Source organism: Brienomyrus brachyistius, chromosome 20 (genome assembly GCF_023856365.1).
Source record: "Brienomyrus brachyistius isolate T26 chromosome 20, BBRACH_0.4, whole genome shotgun sequence".
Taxonomy (NCBI): domain Eukaryota; kingdom Metazoa; phylum Chordata; class Actinopteri; order Osteoglossiformes; family Mormyridae; genus Brienomyrus; species Brienomyrus brachyistius.
This window is the reverse complement of record NC_064552.1, coordinates 13,578,380-13,590,583: the sequence shown is the minus strand read 5'-3', so window position 1 is coordinate 13,590,583 and position 12,204 is coordinate 13,578,380. Positions and strand designations below refer to the sequence as shown.

The following is a 12,204-nucleotide window of genomic DNA, read 5'->3' as shown; positions in this document are numbered from 1 at the left end:
TTCTACATTTGGGACATTCACTCTCATTGTCAGTGAAAATTGAACAGCCTCCCTTGCACTTAATCTAGTTCCATGACTAAGGAGCAGCACGTTTGCCTGTCTCTGCTGCCTTTATGTTACCTGATCCCATCCTCACGGCCTCCATAGGCAGCAAACAGAAAAGGTAGAGCAAGAACGGTGTTAAGATGAACACAACATAGTTTATGAAACATCGGTGGCAAAAATATTTCTTTTTATGGTCTTTTAAGGACTTTTTTTTCCAAAACCTTTTTTATTGTACTTTCTAATTAATATTAAGACATTTCTCACTTAACAGCTCAACTCCTACCATCTTTCGGAAGTGAATCACTGGCCGAACGAACTTATGTACATGAGGGAAAAATTCACTTACGCCGACCTTTTTACTCGATGTACCATCTAGAACGGAGCACAGGGAGAAGCAGCTTTGATTCCAGTAAAACCCCCCAGGCTGACACCTGCTGTCAAAATCACACAGAGACCCCTCCAGAGAGTACTGCCCCCCGCCCCCCAGATCGGATTAACTATATTCAACCCGTTAAAAAGCCAGATATGCAGATGTGTGTGCATTAACTGTGCTAGTGTTGGTATTACAGTGTGGCAGCACGAATGCCGCTTCCATGTTCCCATCTAGATCTGCTTCCTGCGCTTTATCCACCACAGCGACCGGGAGGGTCCACCTCAGGCTCCCAACTGACATGCCAGCACAGCCCCAGCCGCCCCCGCAGCCCTGCTGTTTCCCGCCTCCTGCTCCCTGTCTGAACAGGTGGGTTGTTCCTGCCCCACATGCCCACATTTGGAGCAGTTCAGGCCGCCTGTACTACCCACATGCGCCAAATGCATGCTCCCGTCTATGTTCACACAACGAGAAACAGCAGGCGTGCAGTTTGGCGAGGTGACAGGTTTAAATGAACTGGCTTTTCAAGCCAGAGTCAGCAATTAATGATGGCATGTCAGAAATACCAACTTTACCAGATGGGCATGGAGTGTGGTGACTTGCACAGACTTGTCACTGAAAACGAGTCCATCGATCGTCCTAAACCACTCCTACCACTATATTCACACTGCAAGTGGGCAAAATCATGCCAAACGTACTTTCCTAGTATAAGAAGATACACATCATAATCGAATCTGGAAAATGGCTGCTGAAACTTCATCTCTGGATGAGGAGCTCTCTTGTTCCATTTGCTCAGATTTCTTCATCGATCCCGTTGTCCTGAAGTGTGCCCACAGCTTCTGTGGAGCATGTCTGCGGAGGTTCTGGACACAGAACAGCTCTCGGGAGTGTCCACTGTGCAGGAGGAAATCCTCCGTGGAAGATCCCCCTGTGAACATCGTCTTAAGAAACGTTGTGGAACTTTATTCAAAGCAAAGGAGTGAAAGAGAGGTAGCAGAGAAGAGGGCATCTCGATGCAGTCTCCATGGAGAGAAAATTCTGCTCTTCTGTATAGAAGACCAGGAGCCCGTCTGTGTGGTCTGTCTCACTGCAAAGAAACGGAGAAACCACCAGCTCTGTCCAGTGGATGAAGCTGTGCAGGATAAGAAGGTATTCTCTTCTATATCATTCAGCCCCTGACACTTGCAAACAAGTACTGTAAATGTAATGGCCATCAATATAATATGATAAAAGCATATTTAGAGCAGAAGAAATTCACACTCGACTATACGCAAACCCAAATGTAATACAAAGTTGCTTTAATTTCTGTGGTGGTTTTGGAATTGAGATCATGACTTGCTGTCAGTTTTCTAAACTGTGGGAGTTTGTAGAAAAAAACAGGTCTGCTTATTTTCTGTATGTTTCTGCGTGAAGGTTGGATGGGGTTCTGGCGGGAAAGATTTCATGAGTTTATCCATTTCCGTGTGATGCCTATCCCAGCATGCTTTGTGGCTTACATGATATTAGATTCGTTCATTAGTTCATTGCGTTCTTTATTAGTTGAATCTTATGATTATTCTTCAGTGACAATTTGTGGTTTATTATGATGATGTTCTTTGTCTGGTTCTGTATGTTTTGTGGTGTGCTTCGGTCGTCCACTGTCATGTCATGTGTGATCATACCATGTTCTCTAATGTTTGATCGTTTTTTTTGCCAAATACAGTATCTTTATAGGGATCCTCAATTACAGAATTTATAGGTTATATGGTACTTTTATACACATGTAAAGATGCTGGATATGATTGGTAGTTTGTTTGACATCACTAGTAGATAAACTTCTGCCAATGTCATGGAATATGTCTTGTCTTCATATTCCTTTTCCACTGTTATTGTACAGTATATAGCATATTGTTCAGTCAGAAGTAAATGTGTAAATGTAGTATGTGAGGTATATTGGGAGCAATGATAGGCCCTGTGGATCAGACTTTTATGCCTGTGTTTGCAAGTTCGCCAGCTCAAATCCAATCCCCAGCAAAATAGTCAAATCTCCACTGGACTCTTGAGCATGGTCCTTTACTCCCCAAAAAGCTGCAAGGGCTTGGCTTCAGGTTCAGGACAAAAGCCCCCCCTGCCCCCCCCCCATCCCCCCCCCACCCCACCACCCATAATGGATAAACAGTCATGGAAGCTGGATAACTGTAATTTCATTTTTATTCACACCAATATTATGAAATAAGCATGTTGTCTATCACATGTTGACCATATGTTCAATGTTTCTCTCATTACATGTCTGTCTATTTTATCTCAGAAGGATCTCAGGGCTTCACTGATTCTATTAAAGGAAAAGCTGGAGGAGTTTACAAATGTTAAACAAGAGTTTGATGAAACAGCCAAACACATCAAGGTATGGATATTTATTCTGAGAAACTAAAACTTCACTGTGAAAATTACCTTAAGGTTTACGCAGCATTTCTCGCCTTCAGAGTCAGGCCCAGCAAACTGAGAAGAGGATAAAGGAGGAATTTGATAAACTCCATCAGTTCCTGGTAGAGGAAGAGGAGGCCAGACTGGCTGTACTGAGAGAGGAAGAGGTACAGAAGAGCCAGAGGATGAAGGATGAGATAGAAAACATCTCCGAACAGGTCTCCATCCTGTCGGAGAAGATCAGAGATATTGAGAAGATCATGAAAGCTGAGGACATCTACTTCTTGAAAGTAGGAGATGATTTTCCTGCATTGTTCTATGTGTTTGCTGGCAGAGACAAACAATCCTAAAGTGTGTCTGAAGTAGATATACTGTAAGAAGTTCAAATGTTTCAGTGACACAGACCATTTTGCTGATGGAATTTCTTTGTGTTGCCTGATGATTTACTATGGAAGGCTGTATAATATTTTTCATAAAATAATTTTGTTTTTCTGTTTCAGACCATCAAGTACATCAAGGAAAAGTATGTAATAACTGTCTGCATATTTTAATCAAGCTTGAAAACAGTGGCAGATGATCCCCGGATTTGTAAAGAATTAGATGCCCCCCCCCCCCAGTCTACCTGCCTCTCTCTCTTTCTCTCTCTCTCTCTCTCTCACACACACACACACACACACAAAGACACACACACACATTCTTTAAGGAATCTTTCATCCAATCAAGAAATTATCTGGACTGAGGGGAGTTAATGATGCTGCAGACTCTCAGCCACCTTCCTATTGTGTGTCTGACCTTCAGACCCCACAGCATCATTGACCCCTGTCTGTCACTGTCTTTGCAGAACCCAGTGCTCACTGCAGTATCCAAAGCTACCTTCAGGGGCGCTGATAGATGTGGCCAAACACCTCGGTTCTCTGAGGTTCAGAGTCTGGGAGAAGATGCTGGAGATTGTGCAGTACAGTGAGTACTGGGGGAAATGGTTGTATAAAGCAGAGAGCAGTATCTGAATGGGTTATACTGTCACTCACTGGGAGCTCAGCCTAGCAGCACTGGTACAGTGAGTACTGGGGGAAATGGCTGTATAAAGCAGAGAGCAGTATCTGAATGAGTTATACTGTCACTCACCAGGAGCTCAGCTCTGCAGCACTGGTACAGTGAGTACTGGGGGGAATGGCTGTATAAAACAGAGAGCAGTATCTGAGTGGATTATACTGTCACTCACTGTGAGCTCAGCCTAGCAGCACTGGTACAGTGAGTACTGGGGGAAATGGCTGTATAAAGCAGAGAGCAGTATCTGAGTGGGTTATACTGTCACCCACTCTGAGCTCAGCCTAGCAGCACTGGTACAGTGAGTACTGGGGGAAATGGCTGCATAAAGCAGAGAGCAGTATCTGAGTGGATTATACTGTCACTCACTGTGAGCTCAGCCTAGCAGCACTGGTACAGTGAGTACTGGGGGAAATGGCTGTATAAAACAGAGAGCAGAATCTGAGTGGATTATACTGTCACCCACTCTGAGCTTAGCCTAGCAGCACTGGTACAGTGAGTACTGGGGGAAATGGCTGCATAAAGCAGAGAGCAGTATCTGAGTGGATTATACTGTCACTCACTGAGAGCTCAGCCTAGCAGCACTGGTACAGTGAGTACTGGGGGAAATGGCTGCATAAAGCAGAGAGCAGTATCTGAGTGGATTATACTGTCACTTACTGTGAGCTCAGCCTAGCAGCACTGGTACAGTGAGTACTGGGGGAAATGGCTGCATAAAGCAGAGAGCAGAATCTGAGTGGATTATACTGTCACCCACTCTGAGCTCAGCCTAGCAGCACTGGTACAGTGAGTACTGGGGGAAATGGCTGCATAAAGCAGAGAGCAGTATCTGAGTGGATTATACTGTCACTCACTGAGAGCTCAGCCTAGCAGCACTGGTACAGTGAGTACTGGGGGAAATGGCTGTATAAAGCAGAGAGCAGTGTCTGAGTGGATTATACTGTCACCCACTCAGCCTAGCAGCACTGGTACCTTAGCTGGCTCCCTCACAGCTTTTTGCCTGTGACGTGTTGTCCTCCTCACTGGTACGTCGCCTATGCTAAATAAATAAATGTATATGTACTGTACTGGGGAGCAGAGAGATGGGTGTATAGAGAAAAACAACGTTTAGACTTTATTAGTATTTTTAAAATGCTGAAGGAATTAATTGGCATTCTTCTTAAAGATACTGACAGATAGAAACAGTTTTCATTTGGAAAACATTTAAATGCTTTATAATTTCTTGTTTTTACATAGACATATATCAGTTTACCATAGACAAAATAATTGCCTTTAAGAGCCACTTTAATAAAAAGTAGCATGTTATTCTTACCAGTTTACACTATATTTGTCCAGCTTCCATTTGTGAAATGTTAACTTTTGTAAATGCTAATGTTGTTTTTTTAATGGTACAGTATTGAGAAAAATGATTAACTCTACCTTTCTCTTTAACCCACAGCTCCTGTGACTCTAGACCTGAACACTGCACACCCCTGGCTCTCTGTGTCTGATGATCTAACCAGTCTGAGAGACACTGGAGTTAAGCAGCAACTTCCTGACAACCCCGAGAGGTTCACTCACTATGTGAATGTGTTGGGCTCTGAGGGGTTTAACTCAGGGAAACACAGCTGGGAGGTGATAGTGGGGGACAAACCTGAGTGGGATGTAGGAGTGGTAAAAGGATCTGCACAGAGGAGGGGGAAGTTTACATGCAGCCCACAGAGTGGATTCTGGGTAATAGGTCTGAGGAATGGTGATGAGTACAAGGCATTCACTTCACCATCAACCCGCCTTAGAGTGAAATGGAAACCGCGGAGGATCAGAGTGCAGCTGGACTATGACAGGGGGGAGGTGTCCTTCTTCAACCCCGCTGACATGTCACTCATCTACACCTTTAAAGACAGATTCACTGGTACACTGTATCCAGTTTTCTCTCCATCTGTGAATAATAATGGAAGCAACACTGAAGCACTGAAGATCTGCCCATTAAGGCTGTCTGTGACAGTGAAGGTGTCTGATCCAGTCCTCATATACAAGTAAAGGTGCCTTTGACAATGATGTTATTCCAGTAAATTTGTCTGTAACAATGTCATCCCAGTTAAGGTGTCTGACCCATTTCTCATGTCCCAGTAAAGATGCCATAACCAGTTCTAATATCCTAGTAAATGTGTCTGTGACAGTGATGTTACTCCAATAAAGACATCTGTGACAGTGATATCATCCCCGTAACGGTGTCTAAACCAGTCCTTATGTGCCAGTAAAGGTGTCTGTGACAGTGATGTTACTCCAATAAAGACATCTTTGACAGTGATGTCATCCCCGTAACGGTGTCTAATCCAGTCCTTATGTGCCAGTAAAGGTGTCTGTGACAGTGGAGTCATCCCAGTAAAGGTGTCTGTAAAAGCAATGTTATCCCAGTAAAGGTGTCTGAACCAGTCCTCATGTTCCAGTGAGGGTGTTATAAACCTGTAAACAGGTTGCTTCTATGTGACAGAAAGGTGCAGAGAGGAAAACTCTGCTGTCTGTGTGCACATATCATTACTCGACATAAAAACAATTCACATGTACTCATTAGCAAACAGTAGTTGAGAGTACTCAGACTTTGTCAAGCAAGTGGGAGAGGTGATGAAAATAACCTATTATGGACTCTGTGATCCTACTGGGTAACTTCAATGCACTTGTGGAAGAAATACCTGGAAGGTCATGATTATTATTGCCTCCTAGATCTAATTGTGATAGTGAACTTCTTGTTGAACTTCTGCTTAAGCCTTTGATTGTCCGTAACAATCACCACATTGAAACACTTGTGACAAAAGCATCGGCTAAATTTTTGTAAATGATAGCAGTATCCTCATCCTTCACACAAAGTCGAGGTCCTTCAGAGTGTTTGTCCTGGAGTCTGTTATGAAAAGCTAGAAGGTGACCTTCCTGTTATCCACAGATGTTGCCATTCTTTCAGCCTTATTCAACCAGAACATTCAGCATCCACTTGAGTGGTGCGCTACTGCAGGGAAATGAAGCAGCTCTGATAAGATTCAGCATCTCCAAATGTAAGGCCATGGACTTTTCTCAAAAAAGAATGGATTGCTCAGTTCAGGTAAGCAGAGAAAGTCTGCCCTTGGTGAATGAATTTCAGTTCCTCAGGATTTTGTTCTTGTCCTTGATGTAATGGTAAAAGGGAACATGAGACTGACAGGCGAATCGGTTCAGTGGATGCAATTAAGAGCAGATCCAGGATAAGGAAGTAGGCAGCAAGTCATCGGATAGCTGTTTACCTGTCAGTCTACGTCCCTATCCTCACCTATAATTTTGAGCTGGGGGAACTGACCAAACCAACAAGTTCCTGAGTAAAAGTGGCTCAAATGGAGTTTCTCCTCAAGACAAGTGCTCACTATCCATGACAAGGTGGAGGAGGAGGTCAAACTTGAGAAACCTCGAAATAGAGTCATTACCCCTTCAGATCAAGGAGAGTCATCTCAGCTGATATGGGAATTTTCTACTCCTTAGCCAGCTCCCAAAAGAGCTGTTCTGGGCACTGCCTGCTCAGTAGACCAGGACAAACTGGAGGGATTATGTTCCCTGGCTTGTTTGGGAAAGCCTGGCAGTGCCAGAAAGCAAGCCTGAATCTTTGGCCTTGCAAGAGAGGTGTGGCCTCATGTTCTTGGCATGCTGCCTCTGTGACCCTCACCAGGGGAAGCAAATTGAAAATGGATGGGTAGATAAGCATTATAAGATAATTATTATTAATAATTAACAGATGGCACGGCGGGGAAATTCTTTGACCACTCTAGGTAGAATCATCACATTTACAGGAAAGGTGTTATTAATACTGAATAATAGTAGTTGCCAGCATCAGCATTATGGGGGGGGGGGTGGCTTGCAAAAGATGGTCCTCAGCATTACCGTTCATTTTGTGCTCACTCTTTGCTGACATTAGTCTCTTTATCTTGATAGGTGCTCAGGTGCCGCATGGTACTGTGTGTACATTAGCTGATAGTTAAAGGGGCAGTAGGTTTTAGCCAATGCTGCGGTGGACTTCCAGAGGTCCTGCTGGTTGGGTGCCACAGTAAGCCAATGGAACTGTAGACAGAAGTCCTGTTTATTGTATGCGAGCTCCATCTGTTTCTCAAACCTGCAGCAGAAAGCACAGTTTTGGCCCAGAGAACCACAGGCTGCAATTAATGTGATCAGTGAGGTAACAACCAAAGAAACCTCAAAAACTGCATGTTCTATATCCATTTCTATAATATACAATCTATATACAAACTACTATTATTATGAAATTCCATCCGTCCATCCATCCATCCATCCATCTTCTTGCCCTATTCAGGGATGGGGGGTCCTAACCCTATCCCAAGGCTATGGGCACAAGGCAGTGAACAACCCAGGTTGGGGTGCCAACCCATCATAGGACATAATATGAAATTTTATTCCATTGTCATTTTAAATTCTACAATAATTGTAGAACAATGATTTAGACTTGCTACAGTAATTATTGTGGTACAATAGAATAGAGCTGAGCTATCCTGGCCCTGATTGGTCTAAACTGTACAGTATTTCTCACACATCACAGTCATATCTGTAGGCAATCCGGTGAAAAATATAATGCGTACAGAACGCAAGAGAAAGACGTAAGCAAATGTGTGTGATGACTTCTGAATGCATAAATACACAGCATGCACTACACCTTTTCCAAAATTCTCCACGGGACATTTGTTATAAGGACTATGCAATGTTTCATCACCTTTCTGCAGTTATCTGTTTTTGACAAGTTAAAAAGGATTCCAAAATAGTGTGCCGGCAAGTATATGAACATGATATTAAATACATCAAAACCAAATATATTATAATAGAATTTTATTCCATTAAATTATTAATTATAACATTGTCTTTTAACTTTTTGAACCATCTTATTTTTATGTCACATTCTCATTTCCCAAGAATAACCCAGGATGGGGCGCCAACCCATCGCAGGATATAATATGAAATTTCATTTATTTATTAGTTTATTTTAATGTCAATACTATTATATCTTATTATGATATGTCATATTATTATATATTAGTGTTATGCATTGATGGAAATATTAATGGAAAAATAAATGAATGTGTGAATGTGAATTAGCACCTCTGAAGATGCGGTTTGTTTCTCATGAACTTTTTACCCGCATTTGTAAAAACAGAATAAAACCAAGAACCAATCTGCCCGCCCATGAAAAGTGTCAAAGCAACAAAACAATTAAAGCTGAAAGGGATTATAAACATGCTGGTTTCCTTCAGTCCAGGTTAACCTGCAGAGTAAATCTATTATTATGTTACCAATAGTCCTCTTAGGCGTCCCATCTGCCCGCGAAGACAGCGGGGAAAGAGCTAATGCAGGGCAGCACATCTGTTAAACGTCCTCTCTTTAATCCCACTCAAATCCATCTTCATGTCATTTCCACCCACCACAATTCAAAATTAAAACATATACTTCTGTCCTCTGCTGTCTTCAGAGAATTTAAAGGGAGAAAGATCTAAAACTCTTTTGCTCTCTTGCAAAACGCCTGGTGCGGAAGCCCTTGTGTAGGACGCAGTGATTTGTGAATAGCTGTAACTTGCATGTACCACCTATCATGTTGCCAGTTTCCCTTATGTAATGCCGCCGATTAAATTGGCAGCATTATGAAGCCAAAGTGGCAATATGAATGAATTGGATAGAAAAAAATGATATATAAAAAAAACATCTTCTATATTTGATAGTAATTTTTACTCTGTATTGCGATACTTCCTGTCGATTTCCATTTTATGAAATTCTGTCAGGATCCTTCTTTCAACCACTTATCCTGAGCTGGGTTGTGGGGGATCTGAGAGCTCATTCTAGGCAGCATAAGGAACAGGGCTGGGCTGCATCCTTGAAAGGAAGCCTGTCCATCACGTGCTAATTCTACTGGGCTGCATGGGCATCCTTAAAACTACCGTTTGTCAGAGACTGAGCCATTTTAACTTTTCACAGGGTGACACAAAATTATTTGTTTACTAGTTCCAAACTCCCTCCAGTGTAGTTTTACCCACCAAGTCTAGAATTTTCCCGCCGTTTTTATGTAGTCTCCCCGTTTTCTCGTTCCTGTTCAGGTAGACCAGTGTTTCCCAACCCAGTCCTCGGGGACCCCTAACAGTCCACGTTTTTGCTCCCTCCCAGGTCCCAGCCAATCAGGAATATCGAATACCTGCTAGGAGCTGAGAGGAAGCAAAAACGCGGACTGTCTGGGGTCCCCGAGGACTGGGTTGGGAAACACTGAGGTAGAGGCTTTACGGTAATGACGGGATTGATAACATTCCTGTATCAAACGTACTGTAGCACTCTGTATTTAGTATAGAAAATCCCAGTTCACCCTCATCTTTCCGCAGCACCATTTCTCACACTCCTCTAGCAGCATTCAGAAGCTCTTCTGTGAACTTTGTACCAGTTGTGACGATTGAGTTGGACAGGGGGTGAAGCTGTGATTTAATTGGACAGTTGGTGCTTTGGACAGGTAGCAGGGGAGGTGCCACTGGGAGTGACCAGAGGACTGTTCAGAGGTGAGGAGTTCTGGCCTGTTCTCTCTCTGTTTACTTTCCCCAGCAGTCTAACATTCTGTCATTCAGGTTCCTTCCATATACAGTAGTTTTCCTATTTTGCATTATTGCAGACTTTTACATGCACCGATTAATTCTTGTGTGGCCTTATTTGCTGCAATGATTTTTTGTGTACATGAGATAGATGCTGCCTGGGGACAGTTTAGCAAAACAGAAACTTTGATATCTTTATATATTACATCTAGTTCTTGTACATTTTCTAATTTTAATTCTTTGGATATATATGTGTCTGATTTAGAAAGTACTCTTTATCAAATGGATATTTTTTCATTGTATTACTGTCACACCTGTCCCTGATTAGTAATTAGGTAATTGAACATGCTATTAGAGCCCAACCGTATCTAAGCAGAGCACTGGGCAGTTTTCATAACTTGGTTATTATCATTGCTCTTTGAGCAAAGGGCTCAGAGATTAGAGGTCAGAGGTTAGTTTTAGGAATGAGTTTGGGATTCCTGGTTCGGGATTTCCAGTCCTCTCCACTTGAGTCTGCCTTCTGGTTCACTTCATCCTGGAGCCGTCCATCCATCCAGTCAGTGCTCCAACTCCTCTTGGTTCCTAGTTTTCAGTAGCATTTGAACAGTTGGCTTAAGGGGGTAGGGGATAGAAAAGCTGCCATGATGGATGGATGGATGGATGGATGGATGGATGGCCCAGGTTGGGTGTTTTGTCACAGATCTCGCTCATGGAAGGCTAATAAATATCTTTTTAAATTATAATCTCTCAGTCAGAGTCATGACAAATGCCTCCTCATTGGCTCTAGTGAAGTAATCAAGCAAATGTCAACAGGTGTCGCTGGTCTCCCCTTTTCTAGTGTTTGAGTGCTTTGTGATTATGACCCTCACCTTGATTGTACTTGGCCCACAGCTGTCTCTCATCTTACCCTCGTTAGCTGTATTTCTGCCTGCCCTCGTTCCTCAGTTGGTCATTGTGTTTGTAGCTGTTGCTGCTGTTCTACTATGTTTTTTTCCTGTGTTGCCATTGCTTTACTTTGCTCTAGTCTTCATCTACGTTGTTTTTGACCCCTGGCGGTTCTTTTCGTTTCTTGTGTGGGGTGTTTTTTTCTCTCAGTTTAATAGAGTCATGTCCCAGTGCAGCAGAACATGGATCGCCTGTCCGTAACGCTAAACTTCACAGGTTTCAATAGTTCAGTTCAGCATGATGGCATACTGGGTGGCTCTGTTTTCTCACACTTCCAGACTCTCAGCTCTGTGTATAGAACTTACATAATCTCTCCTTACAGCACCGGTTTCCTTCCACTGACTGGCATGCCATCCAGGCTACACCTCTGCTTGACTCCCTGTGCTGGGTGGCATACCTGTCTCTGACCCCATATGCCTGACCAAGGTTAGTGACTGGAAGATGAATGAGTTTAATTAATACTTCATTGTGTTTGCTGAATCCTTCATCTGAGGATATTTGTTTGGGGCACATGAATAAGTAACCTTCAAGACTGAACTAACAACTGCACAAGTCTGGGTCCTTAAGTCATCAGACTCCTTTATTTTATTTCTTTGGGGATGAAGAACCATAGACTGAACTTAAGCGTTTCAAGGTCTTGTTGAATGCCGGGTATTTTTTTTGCACTGACTTTTTAAATTGTTCTATTCAAAGTGAGTAAATTGTCATTAGAATGCAATACAATGTGCTGTCTTCAGAAACCCTGACAGCAGAATGGGTGATTGCACACAGGAGGTCAGTGACTTGCAACAACGTGACACCATCATAAGATGCCATCTTTCCAAA

General features: G+C 42.9%; 1 protein-coding gene across 2 annotated transcripts; it reads left to right on the top strand.

Moving 5' to 3' along the window:
- Nucleotides 1-926: 926 nt before the first annotated feature.
- Nucleotides 927-6,169, top strand: LOC125715649 (zinc-binding protein A33-like). Of its 2 annotated transcripts, XR_007384138.1 has the most exons (7): nt 927-1,564; nt 2,703-2,798; nt 2,878-3,108; nt 3,319-3,341; nt 3,660-3,778; nt 5,304-6,011; nt 6,108-6,169. XR_007384138.1 is itself a non-coding variant. In XM_048987444.1 (6 exons), the coding sequence occupies exons 1-6, from the start codon at nt 1,157-1,159 to the stop codon at nt 5,882-5,884; spliced, it is 1,458 nt and encodes a 485-aa protein (XP_048843401.1). In that variant the 5' UTR covers nt 927-1,156; the 3' UTR covers nt 5,885-6,073. The 2 variants fall into 2 exon arrangements, 1 of the variants encoding a protein (XP_048843401.1); XM_048987444.1 differs by lacking the exon at nt 6,108-6,169 and having other exon boundaries at nt 5,304-6,073.
- The last annotated feature ends 6,035 nt before the right edge of the window (nt 6,170-12,204 follow it).